This window comes from Cryptomeria japonica, chromosome 7, assembly GCF_030272615.1.
Source record: "Cryptomeria japonica chromosome 7, Sugi_1.0, whole genome shotgun sequence".
In the NCBI taxonomy this organism is placed as follows: Eukaryota; Viridiplantae; Streptophyta; class Pinopsida; order Cupressales; family Cupressaceae; genus Cryptomeria; species Cryptomeria japonica.
Genome location: NC_081411.1, coordinates 858,563,487 through 858,580,991, shown reverse-complemented (window position 1 = coordinate 858,580,991; position 17,505 = coordinate 858,563,487). Strand labels below are relative to the sequence as shown.

General features: G+C 37.2%; 1 protein-coding gene across 4 annotated transcripts in view; it reads right to left on the bottom strand.

The window, feature by feature from the left end:
- Nucleotides 1–9,304, bottom strand: part of LOC131047045 (protein-tyrosine-phosphatase PTP1) — an 85,390-nt gene extending 76,086 nt beyond the window's left edge. Inside the window, exon 1 of one of the 4 annotated variants that reach the window (XM_057980851.2) lies at nt 8,818–9,304. In XM_057980851.2, the coding sequence (XP_057836834.1) occupies nt 8,818–9,027 (210 nt within the window). In that variant the 5' untranslated portion in view covers nt 9,028–9,304. The remainder of the gene's footprint in view (nt 1–8,817) is intronic. The other 3 variants (XM_057980849.2, XM_057980852.2, XM_057980850.2) reach the window with 3 other exon arrangements.
- Nucleotides 9,305–17,505: the final 8,201 nt, after the last annotated feature.

The window sequence follows — 17,505 nt, the reverse complement described above, 5'->3', positions numbered from 1 at the left end:
GCCAAACTCGGCGAGTCAATAGAAAAATAACACCCAACGCCTTTATTAAAGTAAAAGTTTTTTTGGCCTCGCGGGGCGCTGCCCCTCGACCCCCCCCTGTATCGTGACAGGGAGCGCGCAAGGGGCGCTGCCCCTTGACCCCACCTTGGGGGCGCTGCCCCCAAACCCCTATTGAAAAATATGGGGGGAAACTGCGTCAATCGAAGTAGGGAAAATTTAACCTCCGAGTCTATTGATATGCATATTGACAATGTGAATGAATTGAAATTCTGATTTATGAATGCATAATCGCATATTGTGTATTGAGTGAGTATTAACAATGTTGTATGTTCAAAATTTACATTCTAAAATGTTTTCAACTTTTCATAGTATCATACACATGTTATATCCATGTTTTATTGTTTTCATATGAATATAATGTATGTATGCATGCTTTATCCATGTTTTCATATGAACATTTAGAATTTTGAAATTTTCCTATATATTTTAAATTTTTCCTATATTTTATATAGTCGTCCCCTTTGCCGTCCCCCGCCGTCCCCAAATTTGGCAAAAAAAAAAATTGCCATCCCAGAAACGCGTCCTGCCGTCCCCGTCCCGGAAACTCGGGGTAACTTTGCTATTTCCTTGTAGTTGTTGGAGTTAAAAACTTCTTCAACTTATCATGCCTTCCTTCTTTTGTATTTGTCAAACTTTCGAACATATCCTTATCGGCATGCCCATTGGTTGACCCTCGACACCTCAACTTGTTGTATGTATTGAGGTATCTTGTGGTTTTCCCAACCCTCAAACTCCAATATTGCCACCTATGGTTCTATTCTCTTTCCAACTCCCCAACACATGTCATAATGAAAGATCCCCAACCCAATCTTTACCAAATCTGATCCAAATTCTGATGTTGTTTTGCAATTGTTTGTTTGCTGATAAAGTCTTTGGCCAGCAAATGATGAAAAGGGTTTTGACTGATTTTCTTGTTTTTGTTTGGTTTTTGAGTGTTTTTAATGATTTTTGAATGCTAAATGAAAGAAACTGCTAATACAAAATAGAATAATACATAACACACAAAGAAGAACAGATAAGATGACTTTCTTTCACTTAAATGGCTGATGTACATACCATTAGCTGAGCATATAGGTCAGATACAAATTTCCAGCTGATTGAATATGAAGACCAGCTCCAATATTAGCTAAAAACCCCAAATACAACCTAGGGTTTGATGCCCTTATTTCCAAGATGGAATGGCTGGCTGAGATAATGTTGGAAATGAGTTGTAGTGACCTCTAGAAGGTTTGATCAGCAATTAGTTGAAGAGGATCTGCCCTCAAGCTGATAAATCTGCAATTAGAATCCCAAATAATGCTGCGAGCTACACACTGAAGTTGGGTAATGCTAAAACCTATCACCAGGAGAGATGGGTCTTCGTCCAAATCTCCAAATTCTCCCAGAAGTTTGCAACCCTGGAAGCTCCAAGTTGTTCAAACCCTCAAGTTTGTTGCTGCTCTCCAAAATGAAGTTATAAGAATGAATCCAAATGATAGACAAAATGCCTTTTTATACTCTCCAAGAAAGTTTGATCCATTTTGGGATTACTTTTTCGCCTAAAAATCATAAAATAGCATTAAGGGTCTAATTCCTCATTGTGAACTTGGCCCCATTTTAAAAACAACTTAAGTTACTAGGATGGGGGGAACTTTTCACTATTCCTCTTATGTTTCTCTGTTACTAGTCACTTTTTACTATTCCCTTAAGGCCAACTTTAATATTTCAAATTTAATCATGGATTCAACCCCAAAACTCCAATCCGAAAGGCCTGTAAAGCTCCCTGTTGAGCTCCACAACACCCGATTGGGTCCCCAAACCACACTGTTGACCTACGGGACCCTAATAGTAAGCCAACCTCTACTGAAGTCTGAGATGCCTAAGGAAGGGACATTACACAATGTTTTTTAATGGTCTATTTTGGCACCATAACTTTCAAAGGTGGGATATTTCCCACCCATACTCATGTTCAAATTGGAAGATGAAATGGATATAAAAGGAAGAAAGCATCCATTTAGGGGTCATCCTCTATCATTTTACACAAACCATGGAGATCATAGGATGAAACCCCTTTGATTTTGAAAGTATTAGAGGACAAAACCCCTTTGGCTAGAGAGCAATCTCAATTTAGAGGTTGCATTGGTGTTTCATTGATCCCAAATATCGATCACATTGTATTATGTCATGTCCCCAATTGAAAGGCCTTGTTTGATGTTTTCAAAATAATAAATAAAGTTTCCTTTTGATACTATTAATTGATAAATAACATTATTAATTAAATAACTCCAAATAATATTATTTTGTGCTAAGGCTGACTTGCAAGGCCTATTTTATTCTTTTCCATGGGCCGACCTGTTTAACCAACACCTATAAAGGCAGAGGGTGATCTCAATTGGAAGGAACACTAAAATTGTAGACAATTGCCTTAAGCACGATTTGCTCTTCCTGGGACGAAATCCTCAGGAGGCATTCCTCAAGCGGGACAATACCCCTACCTATAGAGTTTTCATTTGCAATATTATTCCCTCTATGATCCTCCATATAGCCAATTTGTAGCTAATGCCATTGACAAAATCCTCAGAAGTCATTCCAGGTGGGACAATACCCCTACCTGATTACCTCTTCATATGCGCAAGTTTTTTTCTTATGTCAACCGCCTAACTGATCCACATTGGATACTGGAGACAAAGTTCCAAATTGCATAAGTAAGGTGATAGCTTCCCTCATGCGGGTATAATTTGCTTTGTTGTTTGTCTAACGACATCAGCAAAACAGCAAGAGTTACTACAGAAATCGCCATCATTCCTCATCGATACAGGATTAGCGTCAACATAGCCAAGAAGGCATGGAATTAGCACAAATCAGGTAATATCTGTGAATCACCGACATATGTTATTTGTATTATTGGCATTGCTATATCAGAATCTTGTGTAATGTGAGTCACAAGTGATTGCATGAAGTATATATCATTAACTGGTTTGAGCTGATCTGAATATTGTTATCTGATTATGTTATGAAATGGTGCATATACTTTCTAAATAATCTAGTGATGAATAGTTAATAACTGTGAAAGCAATCTTTTGGAAATCTGAGTAAAGAATTTGCAGTTATTTAATTTCCTGAGTTAAAATAATGGTCATTTTGAGTGGGGCACTCCAGTGGTATCAGAGCTTGCATCCTAGCACCCTATGTTTGCTTCATGAGTGATAGAGATCTGAGGTATCAACAGAGAGAAAAGGAGGTTGCCATGGGTGACAGAAGAAGCAAATCCTCAAGAATTCCTGAAGGAGACCAAAGAATTCCAAACCAGCATGAGGGATACCATGATGGAAATGGTCCAACTTCTAAGAGGATTGAACCAGGAATTCAGTACTAGGAGACCTATACTAAATGGAGCAGAAGGTAGGAGCTTTGGTGGTGAGAAGACCTCAGCAAATACAAAAACTTTTAGGGCCAATATTTTGGAAAAAGGAGCAACAAGCAGGAAGAGCAACCTGATCAGGAAGATGAGATGACAAGGCTTCAAGATGAATACAATGCCATAAGTGTCGCCATACGTAGAGACATGACCTTCACATAATTTTATGAGTTGAAGACAAGAAATGGGCATAGTAGTAGAAGGTATGAAGAGAGGAAAGATATGCAGCACTGTTTGGAAAAGATCACCGCTATTTTACTTTTGATGGATCCAATAGCTCCTCAGCAAGGGCTTGTTTGCAGAAAGTAGATATATATTTCTCCATGAATCCAATGTTTGAAGATGAGGCTAACAAATTTGCCACCTTGCATCTTGAATGAGTGGCTCACAAATGATGATATCATCGCATGGTAACCCAAGGGCATCACTCAATCACCATCTTGGAAGACTTCAGCCAAAGGTTGACAAAGAGGTTTGATAGAAGGGGTCCAGAAACTCATTTTAGAGAGTTAGCAAAGCTGAAGCAAGAGGGTAAGGTGGAAGACTATGTAGCAGAATTCCAGAGACTTGCAGTGATGATTTCCGATGTGACAGAGAGAAGGGTCACAGTCTTCTTCATGGAAGGCCTAGCTGAACCCCTTAAAGGTTTAGTAAGGGCATTTGATCTAAGCTTATTGCAAGAAGCCATCAAAAGAGCTCTAAATTTTGAAGATTTGGTGACTAAGGACAGATTTTATTCCAGGCAAGCATATCCTCTTCTATTAAAGAGACATGTTCAGAAGACCACGCTACCTCCCAAGAAATTAGCTCCTAAGCCAAACCAAGTAGAGTTGTCTAAGAACAAACTTTGAAGGAAAAAGCTATGTTTCACATGAAGAGATCCGAGGCAACCAGAGCATAGGTGTTTGGGGAAAGAACAAATACACTTATAGAGGACTCTCCGATGAAGGTAAGGACAATGCAACATGGGGAGGTGTGGAAATCGTTGAGCAGCTGATCTAAAGTTGCTTGAGGACAAGCAGCATCTTGGAGAGGAGGACTGTCATGTTCCCAATTGAATAGCCAAATTTAATGTTTTGAAAATAATAAATAAAGTGTCCTTTTGACACTGTAAATTAATAAATAACTATAAATAAGTTAATAAATAAATAATATTATTTTGTTCTGAGGCCAACTTGCAAGGCCTGTTTTATTATTTTCAATGGGACAACCTGTTTGGCCAACACCTATAAAGGAAAAGGACGATCTCAATTGGAAGGAACACAAGAATTGAAGACAACTGCCTTACACACGATTTGCTCTTCCTGGGACAAAATCCTCAAGAGGCATTCCTCAAGTGGGACGATACCACTACCTGATTATCTTTTCATTTGTGCAGGTTTATTTCTTATGTTAACCACCTAACTAATCCACTTTGGATGCTGGAGACAAAGTTCCAGAATGCATAAGTCAGGTAATAGCTTCCCTCATGCAAGTATAATCTGGTTTGTTGTTTATCTAATGACATCAACAAAGCAGCAGGAGCAGCTACAGACACCGCCATCATTCCTCATCAATACGGGACTAGCGCCAACATAGCAAGAAAGGCACGAATTAGCACAGGTCTGGTAATATCTATGAATCACCGACATATGCTATTTGTATTCTTGGCACTGCTATATAAGAATCCTATGTAATGTGAGTAGCCAGAGATTGTATGAATTATATATAGCAGAACTGAGGAGATATTTGAAGGGTGATAGTCATTACCTTCTTTGTTGGAATCAAGGACTGAAGGTGCTAATCAAATTCAGTCAGAAAGGAGTAGCAGACAGCAAGGAGCTATATACAAGCTACATCTTGGGTCTGTATGTAATGTCCCCTTTTGGGATTACCCTAAATTTTGCCCTAGAATCGCAAGTTTAAATAAATAATAAAACTTAACATAGTTAGAATCACATTTTTACCAATAAATTGTTTTCATCGAGATAAAACCTACAATCATGTTAGACAAGTACTGAAAGTATAATTCATAGAACAATTATTCCAACTAGGGTTAGATAGCATTTATTCATAACTATTTCAAATCAAGGTAAACTACACAATATCTATAATGCATAATTGGAGTTCAAACATAATAGGGCTTGGATGAAAAACATGATAGGGTGAGGCTGTGCCCACGCTAAGCCCAAGAACAGATATACGATCCCTCTTGGCCCCATGTGGCAATCCACCATCCATATGAGGTGGTGTGCTTAGTGGGTAAACTTGTACCTACCCTCCCTATCCATGTTGCCTTATCCACCCTTCTATGATTGAGACTCCTTTAATCCATCCAACAATCAACCCATGTATATGTTTAAGGGGAAACTACAATAGTGTGCCCAAAGCGATCCTCTACCCTAGGCCCGAGAGCAGATATACCATCCCTCTTGGCCTCATGTGGCCTTCAGCCATCCATCCTTCATGAGGTGTTGTACCTAGTGAGGAAGCTTGTATCAGTTCTCCCTCCTTGTATTTCCTCCCTCACCTCGCCATGATTGATTGCTGCCATTTGATGAATAGACTAGAAATGCACATTAATGCTTATGATGTTAGGTATCAAATATATTATTTGAATTATTGCCTATGTTAATATGTAAGGAATTGTGCATTTAAACATTATCTTGCTGCATATATCAAGCATACATATTAAACGCATATTCATACATGCTTATTGAATTTATTTTCATTTTGATTTTGTGAAATGCAGTGTCACTATCACAATGAGCTCTTATGACATGAGTGAGGATGAAATAGAAATTCATTCTCATAGTGGAAATGATTCAAAATATGAACCTGAGTGAGGTTGAAGGGGGTGACCATGGGGCTGATCCTGGGGCCCAATCTAGTTCCATGGCAACTGCAGCAGCTACTAAAGATTGCCCTTCCAAATTATTGGCACCATATGCTAAGGGTCCTTATGATCCTAGATCTCTCAAACTGTTTGCATCAAAAATAGCAAGCACATTAGGGACAGGTGGTGGCACAAAGAAGTGGCAATGCAACATTTGTGGTCTTACGTGGTATGGCAGTATGACTAGAGTTAATGCACACTTCCTTTTTCTTTAAGTTAAAGGTGTGGAATCGTGTCGTTTTTGGGAAGATCCTCAAAACATTGAATATAGAATTGAGATCAACAACCTTTGGGGCATTCCTAATGATAGTGCAATTACAATGCCTACTACTTTGTCTGATAGGGCACAACTTCAGCAGAGCCAGCAACATACTTTCTACTGACAAGAGGAGTGATGTCAAAACCTTCATCCACTTCCAGTATTGTGGCCCAATCACGAGAGATTAGAGGGACCAAGAAACACGAGTTGCAAAATAACCCCATAGTTGATTTGTTCAATGTGAAGCTGAAGGATGAGATAGCTGATGCCATTAACAATGGCATCCCATTTCATGTAGCTCGGTCTCCTTATTATAAGGAGATGATATCGATGGTGGCAAGGGAAGGACCATAATATGTGCCAATAGGTGAGATCAAATTGAGGACCACGATCTTGGATAAGAACTATTCTAAGATCAATGTTTTGATGGAGAAAATGAAGGCATGTTGTGTGGAGTCTGAATGCAGCATAGTCTTATTTTGACATCATGCTAGTAATTGTAATGCTAGTGCTACTCATTGTAATGATGTAATCATCTTTGTGATATTTTCGATATGACAGAAATTTCCAATTTGACAATTTCATTTGTCAAATTTTATTTAGCATTCAAAAAATCTTAATATTTAGTATTTGCAATTTTGCTATTTTAATTTTTTTCTAGTTTGCCATGATTTCATTTGAAATGTAGTTCTTATACATATTTTCACAACTAGTTTTTCAAGTACTATATGTATATTAGCACCACCACCCGTCGCTGTACCCCCGCCGTCCCCAAAATTAGGCCCTTTGTCCCCCGTCCCCGAAACCCATCCCCCCCATCCCCAACGGCCGTGGAACACTATGCATACCACAATGAACAAGAATGCTACTGCCTGCAATCAATAGTCATTTCTGATCTGATCCTGATTACTGATATAATGTGTTGATCTGCTCTTATGAGATCCGATGCTTATTAGATCACTTTCCTCCATTCTGATTTGCAAACTGATCTCTTTTTATGAGTACCGATCAGTTATATTATTTTATTCCTTGATTGATTGAGGTTGCTGGGAATTATTGCTTGATCGCTTGATATATTATGACAGATCTGCTTTTTTTTGGATGAGTACTTGTGCTCCTTCATTCGATGCCTTCAACAAATGGCTCTCCCTCCTATTTATATCTTCATGATGGGAGAGTCACATCCTTTCGTTCATTGCCCTTGCAAGGGACATAACCTTTCAGAATTAATCGCTGCATACTTGCAGATCACACCTCTTCCTATTTCCAAATCGCACCTCTCCATATATTTAATTTATGCTTCCAGAATTAATCCCCTACAATTATTTTTACAACAGAACTTAAAATTTATTTTAAATGTTTTAATTTACTTACAAGTTCTGTTAACATTAAACTTCAGCTGAAAACATCTAATATCAAAAAACTACAAACGCATTTATGGAGACTAGAAAATGCAAAAATACAGAGAATTTAAGCACAATGGTGTGATTGAATAGATTTTTTAGCATGGACGTGATTTATATGCCATTTTAAAGCAATAAGCATATGTTGTGAAGAATCTCTTGCTTCAAAAATTCGTGTTTCGTTTAATGCAAAAATCCTGAATTTCCTAATGCATGGTCATCTTGTTGCTTGAGGGCAACCATAAAAATCTCTCCAAGTAAACTTCGACAAGGGGTCAAGGCCAACAACTATAGACATTCGAGAATATATAACATAAGGGAAAAATAATTTCAGTTCGACAAGGGTGCCAACTCCAACATCGCCCTTCCGCTGATTCGAACCCCATGCTCTATTGTAGTGAAACCCCCAAAAAAGGCAAAACTCACGATTGTTTCAATAAACCAGAAGCTAATCAGCAACTCGGGAATATCTGACCAATTTACTCCCGATATGTTTGAAGAAAATCCTAGTTTTTATATAATCATAGCTGTTAATTCATATTCTATTTTAGAAAATAGAATTGAATTTTATTTTCACTTTTGCCACGCCGAATCAATGCAGTGTAAATGGAACGCTACTGTGGTATATCCGCTTGTCAGAAAGCGATCTCGTGCATAGGACATTAAAACCTACACGAAACCAATTTATTCTAAAATGCTACACCAGATTCGATTTGTGCGGCTTGGGAATGACGATAAAAAACTCGTACTGGAATGAAATAGACCAGGCAGTACCATCCAAACATTTACATAAAATAATAAATGCGAAAAAAATGCAGAGTACCTGCAAGGCTTCGAACTCTTTGAAAACCTTGGTGCGGCTGCTAAGCGTCTGCTTGAATTGCTCGAGGGCCTCGGAGCAGAAGCTGAGCTGAGAAGGGGAAAGACTTAAGCGGAGGGGACGTGCAATGTCGCTGGCCCGCTTTAAGACGTCATTTGTGTCTATGGATTTGGAAGTGCTGGCAATGGTGATGTTCTTGTGAGAGGCCGCCATTGCCGACCTGCACGAAGCCAACGCGTTCCCCGTCGCGACAGAACTCCCCGTAGCAGATTTCTTTTGCCCGTCTTGAAAGCTTTCGCTGGTAACTAAACTTTGTTTTCCGCAAGGCGCGAGTTCGAATCTGGTGCAGGGAAATGCTCCTCTGTCCTCGCTATTATGCGTTTCAGTTCAGCATGACGCAACTGCCCATATGCTGAACGCTGCAGAATTCAGTTAAAAGATTTTCTTAAAGTTTAAAGTAATTAGCCTATAGGAAAAATCTCATTCTTTGAATTGGCATTGTCCCATATTTTGTCATTAGTGAATTTGTTTCAGAACGGGAATAAGAAATAGGAATTAGGGGCGAATTAGGGGCTGCTTAAGTGTAGTGAGTTGGACTCCATAAGTTATCCTTGGAGAAGAGGTTTCGGGTGGGGTCCATAGTAGAAGTGAAATAGTAGAAGTGAAGGATGTTATTATCTTTGTTGAAACACATGAGCATGACAGTTGTAAGGTTTCAGAAAAATTTAGTTTGGAACAAAAGGAATGGGACAGGTAAATGACATGGGGGAGTCACGGTGCTTATAAATGAGAAGTGGTATAGAACTGTTAAAGTTGAGTAAGAGGACCCAAATAAACAATACATTTGACTGCAAATAACAGTAAATGAGACAATTTTCAGGTTGGTTGCTTGTTATTTCGCTCCTAAAAACTCTAAGCTATACAAGAGAGGGAATTTAGACAATGAAGATCCTTACGCGCCATTAAAAAAAGATATCTTCTTATTCAGCACCTTATAGGTGACTTTAATGTAAGAACAGCCAATAACCAATGTCTTCAACTGAGCAGTGGTAAAAAAGGAGAAAATAATCCTCTTTGGCTGGAAGAAAGTGAAGGTCAATCTTGGGAAAGAACTTCAAAAGATTACAATGGAGATATCTCACACTTTGGGGCAGAATTATTGGGGATTTGTAGTTTGTTTGGTATAGTTATATGCAACGGAATGAGGGGTTGGCCGACTTCGAGGAATTGTTGGCAATATGAAGGAATTGATTATGTGTTGCATTGATGTTTTGTCATTGATGTCAACACTGGCTGTTATGGTTGTTTAACGGCTTCTGGTGGAAGATTGGATTGGGAAGATTATTAGTTGATTGTCACCGGTATGATCTGAATAATGGAATAAGTTTGTATGAATGGTTCATATGTTTCTAAAGTATGTTTCAGTCAATTGGTATTGACTTGATGATCGGATGCTATCTTATGTTCTAGTAAGCCTGCTTTGTAGGTCCAGTAAGGGTTTCACCGGCAGAACTTTATTGAAGATCTTTGATGTAATGCATAAGTGGTGTTAGTGCAGATTCTAGAAAGGATTCAAGATGTTGATGGTGATTGTGTTCATGCCTCGACTGATTGGTGTCATTGCTTTGGCGTGTGTGGATCTAATTTAAGTCCGGTGCTATCTAGGTTATGGACCGGTTTCATGAAACGTGTTGGTGGATCCTTCTAATGCGCTTCCAAGATATTTTATTGATTGGATGAAGTTTGTTTGGCCTTAGGCCGACGTGTTTTATGATTTTATTTCAAGATTATGTAATGGATCTATTGAATTATCATTTGGGTGGTCGACCTAATTGTTTAGGTCCAGAGCTTGTATAAATATATGTAAGATCTCATTGAAGATCATAAGCAAGGAACAAATAATGTAATAATCATTTGTGCAAAGGATTTGGTCGATCATAGGTGATCGAGTTGGGTTTATATAAGACATTTTAGACCTCTCGTATTGAGCTTAACCGGAACTATAATCTAGCATGTTTAATGTTATCATAGGCAGTTCTTCTTTCCGAATTGTTGTCCAAATACTTTGAGGTAGTTGACCTCTTTTGTAGTCAGTGAGACTCCATTGTGATGAGCAGTGCACTCTAGGCAGTGTACCTTCCTGCATGTGCAGCCCCTATTGTAATCATATACTTTATGCAAAAGTATCATATGATTGTGGGTAGGGTTTCCCATCGTGGTTTTTCCCTTTACTGGGTTTTCCGCGTACAAATCATGGTGGTATGTGTTATGGTTGCATGGTATTGATTCTCTGGTTTTCAATTATGCTTTAATGCTTTATCATTTATTCCGATAAAAGGTTTTAAGTGCTTTAATTCATATAATTTGTTGACAACTGATTCCCCCCCCCCCCCCCTCTCAGTTGTCCACAGGTTATCCTAACAGGAATATCACTTGCAAAACATACAATGGTCAGAATGTGGTTGATTACTTAATTTGCTCTCAAAATCTTATATCTAAAGTGTTGGAGTTTGACATTGGTAACTGCCCTATAGAATTGAAATCCAACCATATGCCTATTTTTGTCAAATTGGATTGTGCTACATGCAACCCGCAATTTAATCAAGATCCTAACATAAAAAAGAAAATTGTTACTAAAGGCAAAGTCCTCATAAATCAAGAAAACAAGGGCATCTTCAAGGTTGTCCTTAAGCAATAATTCTATGGACTAAATAATATGATGAAGGGGGAAAGACTCAATAAAGAGGATGGTCATGTTCATATCAGCCAGTTGATACCTATTATACACAAAGCTTTGAGTGCTTGCAAAAGGACTTGCAGTAGAAAAAGGGTTGTGAATACTTTCCTGGCAAACTCGTGGTATGATGAAGAGTGCAAGGCAGCCAAGAGATTTTTGAAGGAGAAAGATCCATGCAAAGAAAACAAGAAGAAATACACAAAGTTGATTCAAGCAAAAGAAGAAGAAAATGTAAAGGCGAGAAGGAAGGAGTTAATCTCTCTTGGTAGAAACAAACCCAAAGATTTTTGGAAGGAATTACAGCAGCGGAGTAAACAAACTGAAAACAGAATCACTGATACTCAATGGCTTGATTATGCAAAGCTTCTTTATGAGCAAATTCACAAGAAGCACTCTCCTCCCATAGTGAACACTTCGATGGAGCTATTCACGGTTGAAGATATCAAAAAGGGAATAAAGAGTCTAGCAAATGGTAAGGCAAGTGATATTGACGGGCTTCGAGCTAAATTTCTAAAGTGGGAAGTTGAACTTCTCGCTCCTCACATAAAGGGTATATTCAATAGTGTCATTTGAGATTGTTTCCCATCAGATTGAACAACTAGTGTGGTTATCCCTCTCTTTAAGAGTGGGGATACCAACAATCCATCTAATTATCACACTATTATGGTCAATCCTCTTCTCGGCAAACTTTTTGGGAGCATGGTAGAGCGTAGAATCGACAATTGGGCAGAAGGTGAAGGTACAAGGGCCAAAGGTCATGCCGGTTTCAGGCCTAGGCATTCTACCATCGATCACTGTACCACTCTCTGACATTTGATAGAGAAAATACGGAACAATCAAAGGCAAGAGGCATATTGTTGTTTTGTTGACTTTAAAAAAGCCTTTGACATGGTGCCTAGAGATAAGTTATGGAATAGAATGGAAGACTTGGGTGTACCTGACATATATAGAGCGACAATCCATAGGTTATACAAGAAAGTCAGAGCAAAAATCAAAACTAAAGAGGGAATGTCTGAGTGCTTTGGTAGTGACATTGGTGTCAAACAAGGGTGCCCTCTATCCCCCACTTTATTTGGTTTATACATTGATAAACTTGAAACATGGTTAAACAATTCAGATGGTGATGGGGTTCACCTTGCAAGATACGTGGTGAAAGTACTTTTATATGCTGGTGATCTTATCCTAATTTCTAAGATAACTCATGGTTTTATGGATCACTTAAGGGCTCTAGAGCATTTTTGTATAGAAGTTGGGATGCAGGTGAACATTTCCAAAACCAAGATCATGATTTTCTCTTTAAAGAGGAAAGAAAAACAAATTACCTTTCTTTTGGCAATCTGTTGGAAATTGTGAAAGAAAACAAGTACCTCGAGATTGACTTCCACTATAAGCTTAGTCGGGAGACCTGCAGAGCAAAAAGGATTCAGGGAGGATGGAGAGTGTCACATCTACTTCAAAATAGGTGTATAAATGTTGAATTATGGGATTGGAAAACCAAAAAACTCTTTTTGGTATGTTGGTCACACCAGTTGTTCTCTATGGTTGCATAGTTTGGGGAGGCAACATGTCACAATGTGGATGGAGACAATTAGAAAGAATTCAAAAACACCTAATCACAAGCAATATCAAAGTTAAAACATTAGTGCCATATGGGATTCTTTTGGTGGAAGCAGGTATGTTTCCATTGGAAGCATCAGCATTAACTCAGTTAATAAGTTATTTAAAGAAGGTTGAGAACATGGATAACCACTGATGGCCCAAGATTGTGATGGAAGAAGGTCTTATCCATAGGAAGAAAACTTGGATGAAACAAAAGAGAAAGTGGTTGAATAAATGGAACATCAAATTGCATGACTGTCATAATACCAACAAGGAAATAAAGAAGTTTGTCATTGAAAAGTTTCAAACTACCATGTGGAATAACCACATTGGACACAAAAAGGTGTACTACATTAAAGAATTAAACCCAACTGGGGAACATGGTGAGAAAGCATATTTAGGGGGCAACTATTAAAGGGAAAGTTAGGTTGTTAATGGCACAACCGAGGACTAGTTCGCATCATCTCAGGTGTGAAACGGGTAGGTGGCAAAGGCCCCAGGAGTTATGGGAAGAGAGAACTTGTTTGTTTTGCAGGATGGGAGCAATGGAGACTGAATAACAAATTCTTACTGAATGCACAACGTATGATGATATTCAGGCTCAATATGAGATAATTCTGAAGGCCAACAACATGAATTAGTTATTTGACGAAGACAAGATCAATCAAACAACTAGCTTCCTAGTTAAGATTCATAACATGAGATCAAACATGGAAAATTATATTCAGGAGGATTATTGTGTGTGTTTTTCTTGGTCCCATAGGCTATTCAATCTCATGGACGTCAGTAAAATTATTCATTCATTCATTCATGAGGAGAGGTTAATTGTTTGTTAAATAGGATGTATTTCTTATTTTTTAAATTTAAATTAACATATTGTGTACTGTGTATGTATGTGTAAGTTTATTAGTACTCATCATTAGCCGTAATGAATTTGTATTTTCATATATAATTAGTAATTAAAAAAAAATTTAAATCAATTATAATCTAGTATTTTTTTTTTATTTTATTACAAAATTGAATTTTTGTATAGTCTATATAAGTAATTTTTAATTTTTTAAATTAGAAAATTATTTTATGACTATTTGTTTGGTCAAAATAATTTAACTCTTATACGTGAAGCATAGTACTATTGCAGTGAATTTACCTTTTCATATATAATTAGTTAGAAAAATATTTTATGATTATTTGATTACCCAAAATAATTTGACTCTTATATGGATCCACTGTGATAAAATGTTTTTTTAGTCAAAATTATAACAAATATTTTTTCACATAAACTAACAATTTTTTAATTTCACGTACATCTTTTCAGCACTGATTTATTACATCAAAGATAATTAACATAAATATTTGTGTGAAGGCCTGCGAAGTCATATCTACATGAATATTTATTTCTTAATGCTTGTGTTTTTAACCAATACGTTACAAAAAAAAATTATCTATAAAAAATATTAACTTATTCTAAAGTTTAGATACAATTTTTTTAAATAAACGTATTTAAAAAATAATTGATTTTTAATTTCATTGGCTAAAAGCATTTGAGTCGATATGGGCAATGCAAACCAGAGACATGTTTCTTCATTTTCTGGAAATGGATTGCTCGCTGTGAAGTATAATAATATGGATTTTATATGTTTTGTTGGTTTTAGGGTTTTCCATTTCAAGCTTTTCAAACTTGGGCATTTGAGTTATGTGCAATGTGAGTTTTGTTCCATATCAAAACAAGTACCCTAGTTAATATCGCAACCATGATGTTTTATCTTTTATTGTTTGTTTATTTTTGCATAAGACCGAAGCCGTGCAAAATGATAATGGTCTCAAAAATTGCTTTTGTTTGAAAGCTTAGGATTTTATACACCATTGTTTCTATGAAAAAAATGTTTTCTACAATATCATCTGGTGAAGGAGCACCTAGTTGAGTAAAACTCTCTTTTTTGAGTATTTAATGCTTTCATGTTTGTAGTGTCTTGTGTTGGGTTGTTATGTGTCTTGTCTAGTGGTTTTGATCTCATTTTGGGCTCAAGAGGTCAAGTTTTGCTGTTCAGGCTTTGAGTTGACAATTTTTGGCAAAAATGTGCAAAATTGCCTTAAAGGTCTCCAAATGCTTTCCAAAGCATTGAAACATGTTTAATAATTGGTTTTAAACATGTCTAAGGTGTTCAGATGAGTTGATGAGGTTAGGTTGTCAAAAATGTCTTCTGGAGCAAGAAATGTTGTCATTTGGGCTTGTAAAAATTGTAAAAAATGTCATTTTTTGACTTTTCTTGCAAAATGAAGTTGTGGAAGCCTCATGTCCGTACTGGGATTGATAACTAATTTGATGGACTGTAAAAAGACCTCCCTTTTCCTTGAAGAAGGTTGGTGATTGTATGAGCAAGAGAATCCTAATAGAAATCATGAAGTTTTGGCTTTTATCATTGTTTTTTTCTTCCTTGGAGTAACAGTTCGTACTGTAGCACTCGTTGTCTGTACTTTACCTTTTGGGAAGTGTACATATTGGTTTCCTAATGCTTTTCAATTGATTTTTGCACTGGTTTTCTTTTTGCAAGTTGGAGAAATAAAAATATCTTTCATTTTGTGTGCTCACTGCACTGTCAAGGGTTTGGAGTTGGAAAATGCCACAACTTGACTAATCCAGACCTGGGTTCCCACCAAAATGGATTGGGTCAAGTTGATTCATGCATGTACATTGTGTATATATTTCTTTTTGAATCAAAAGTATGTTTGGAGGACAAATTTGAGTGAAGATTAGACAAGTTTTGGGAACTTGACTAATAACCTTCTTGAAAACTCAAATTCTTGTAATCAAATGCATTGTAGTGTTAAAAATGCCAAGCAAGGAGTCTGAGAAGTGTTACATATTATCTTTATTCAACTTCAATAGTTGACAAGTTTGTAATTTGCAAGTTTGAACAATTTTTGTAAACAAAACAATGAGTTCACTGTTTTTGTGAATTGTGTTGTCAAAATGCTCAAGGAATGCTTCAAAAGCATTATCCAAGCCTTGTAACTGTGAAGGCAATGTAATAGGAAGACTGTTTAGTGTTTTACAAACCTCATTGAGGTATTTCTGCAGTTCAAACTCCTTGTTATGCAGGACCAAAGATGTAGCAGCAGATTGATTGGTAAAGGGGCAGTGTTTTAACAGTGACAGTGGCATTTCACTTCTTTTCTCAGTTGTTTGCCAAGTGTTTGGCATTATGTTTGCAGGGCAGCAACAGGGGAAGGTTTTATTTGGTGTGGCAGAAGTTCTAAGCCAATTTGGAGGCTTGATGAGTGGAGTTGGAAAGACTTTTCAATGTTCTTTGGTCTAAACCCTACAATTATGCCACAAATAGTGGACAGTCGTCATTTTACTCTAACAGTGGGCTAAACTATGACAATCCATTAACACATACCTCTAAAACACCATCCAAAACAAGTTTGTTGGAGGAGAAGCCCATCGTTGGGCAGGTGAGCAAAAAGGTGCCAATTAGGCCTCCACGGGCTACAAGCTTTTTGACTGCATAACACACAAATTTCATGAACCCGATCACCTTGAACTCATTCAGATTGGGGAGAACTTTGGAAGATAGTCCAAGATAGTGAATGAACTCTTATAAATCTCCATGGCACCCTTGTGAAGCATTTTGGGTTGTGAGACCTAGGGAGTTGGTTTGAGCAAGTGAAACCAAGAGGCCAAAACAAGAAGATGAAAACAAGCTTTTTGAACAAAACCTTCATCTGGTCCCCTAAACCGATTGCAGGTGCTTGTGAGAACAGAGAGTAGCTATAAACATGCCCAAATGGATAGAGGAGTGTGTTGGAAGAAATGTAATGGTTTGGCAAAACTAATAGGGAATGAGTAAGGGAATGAGCCCAAGTTCAAAAGGGGAGTTTGTTAAGGAAGTGAAGGATGGGTTGCTTAGCATGAAGACCTCAAGAATGATTTGTAAACATATACAACTACCACAAGTAAGTCTTTAGGAAACAAATTGAACCTTTAGACTTAAACATCCTTATTGAGCACTTACCTAGCAAGCTCCCTATCATCATCATTTTTTGAATTAAAGTATCTAATATTTTCCTCTTATTTATGGTTTGTGGGTAATATTTATTTTCATGAAATAATCTTTAGTGCTCTTAAGTGATTTTGTAACCCTAGTTTCTTTTCTCTTTTTTCATTTTTGGTAAGCCTACAATTTGATAATTATTGCACAATATAACAATATCATCCCTTATGTTATGGGGACCTTACCCTCTCAAGATGTAATTTCTGATGAACTTATTAGAACCATTCAACTTTCTAATAAAAATTTTAAATTTATTATTATTATTTTTAAATTAACTATTTTTTCTTATAGGTAAAGGGT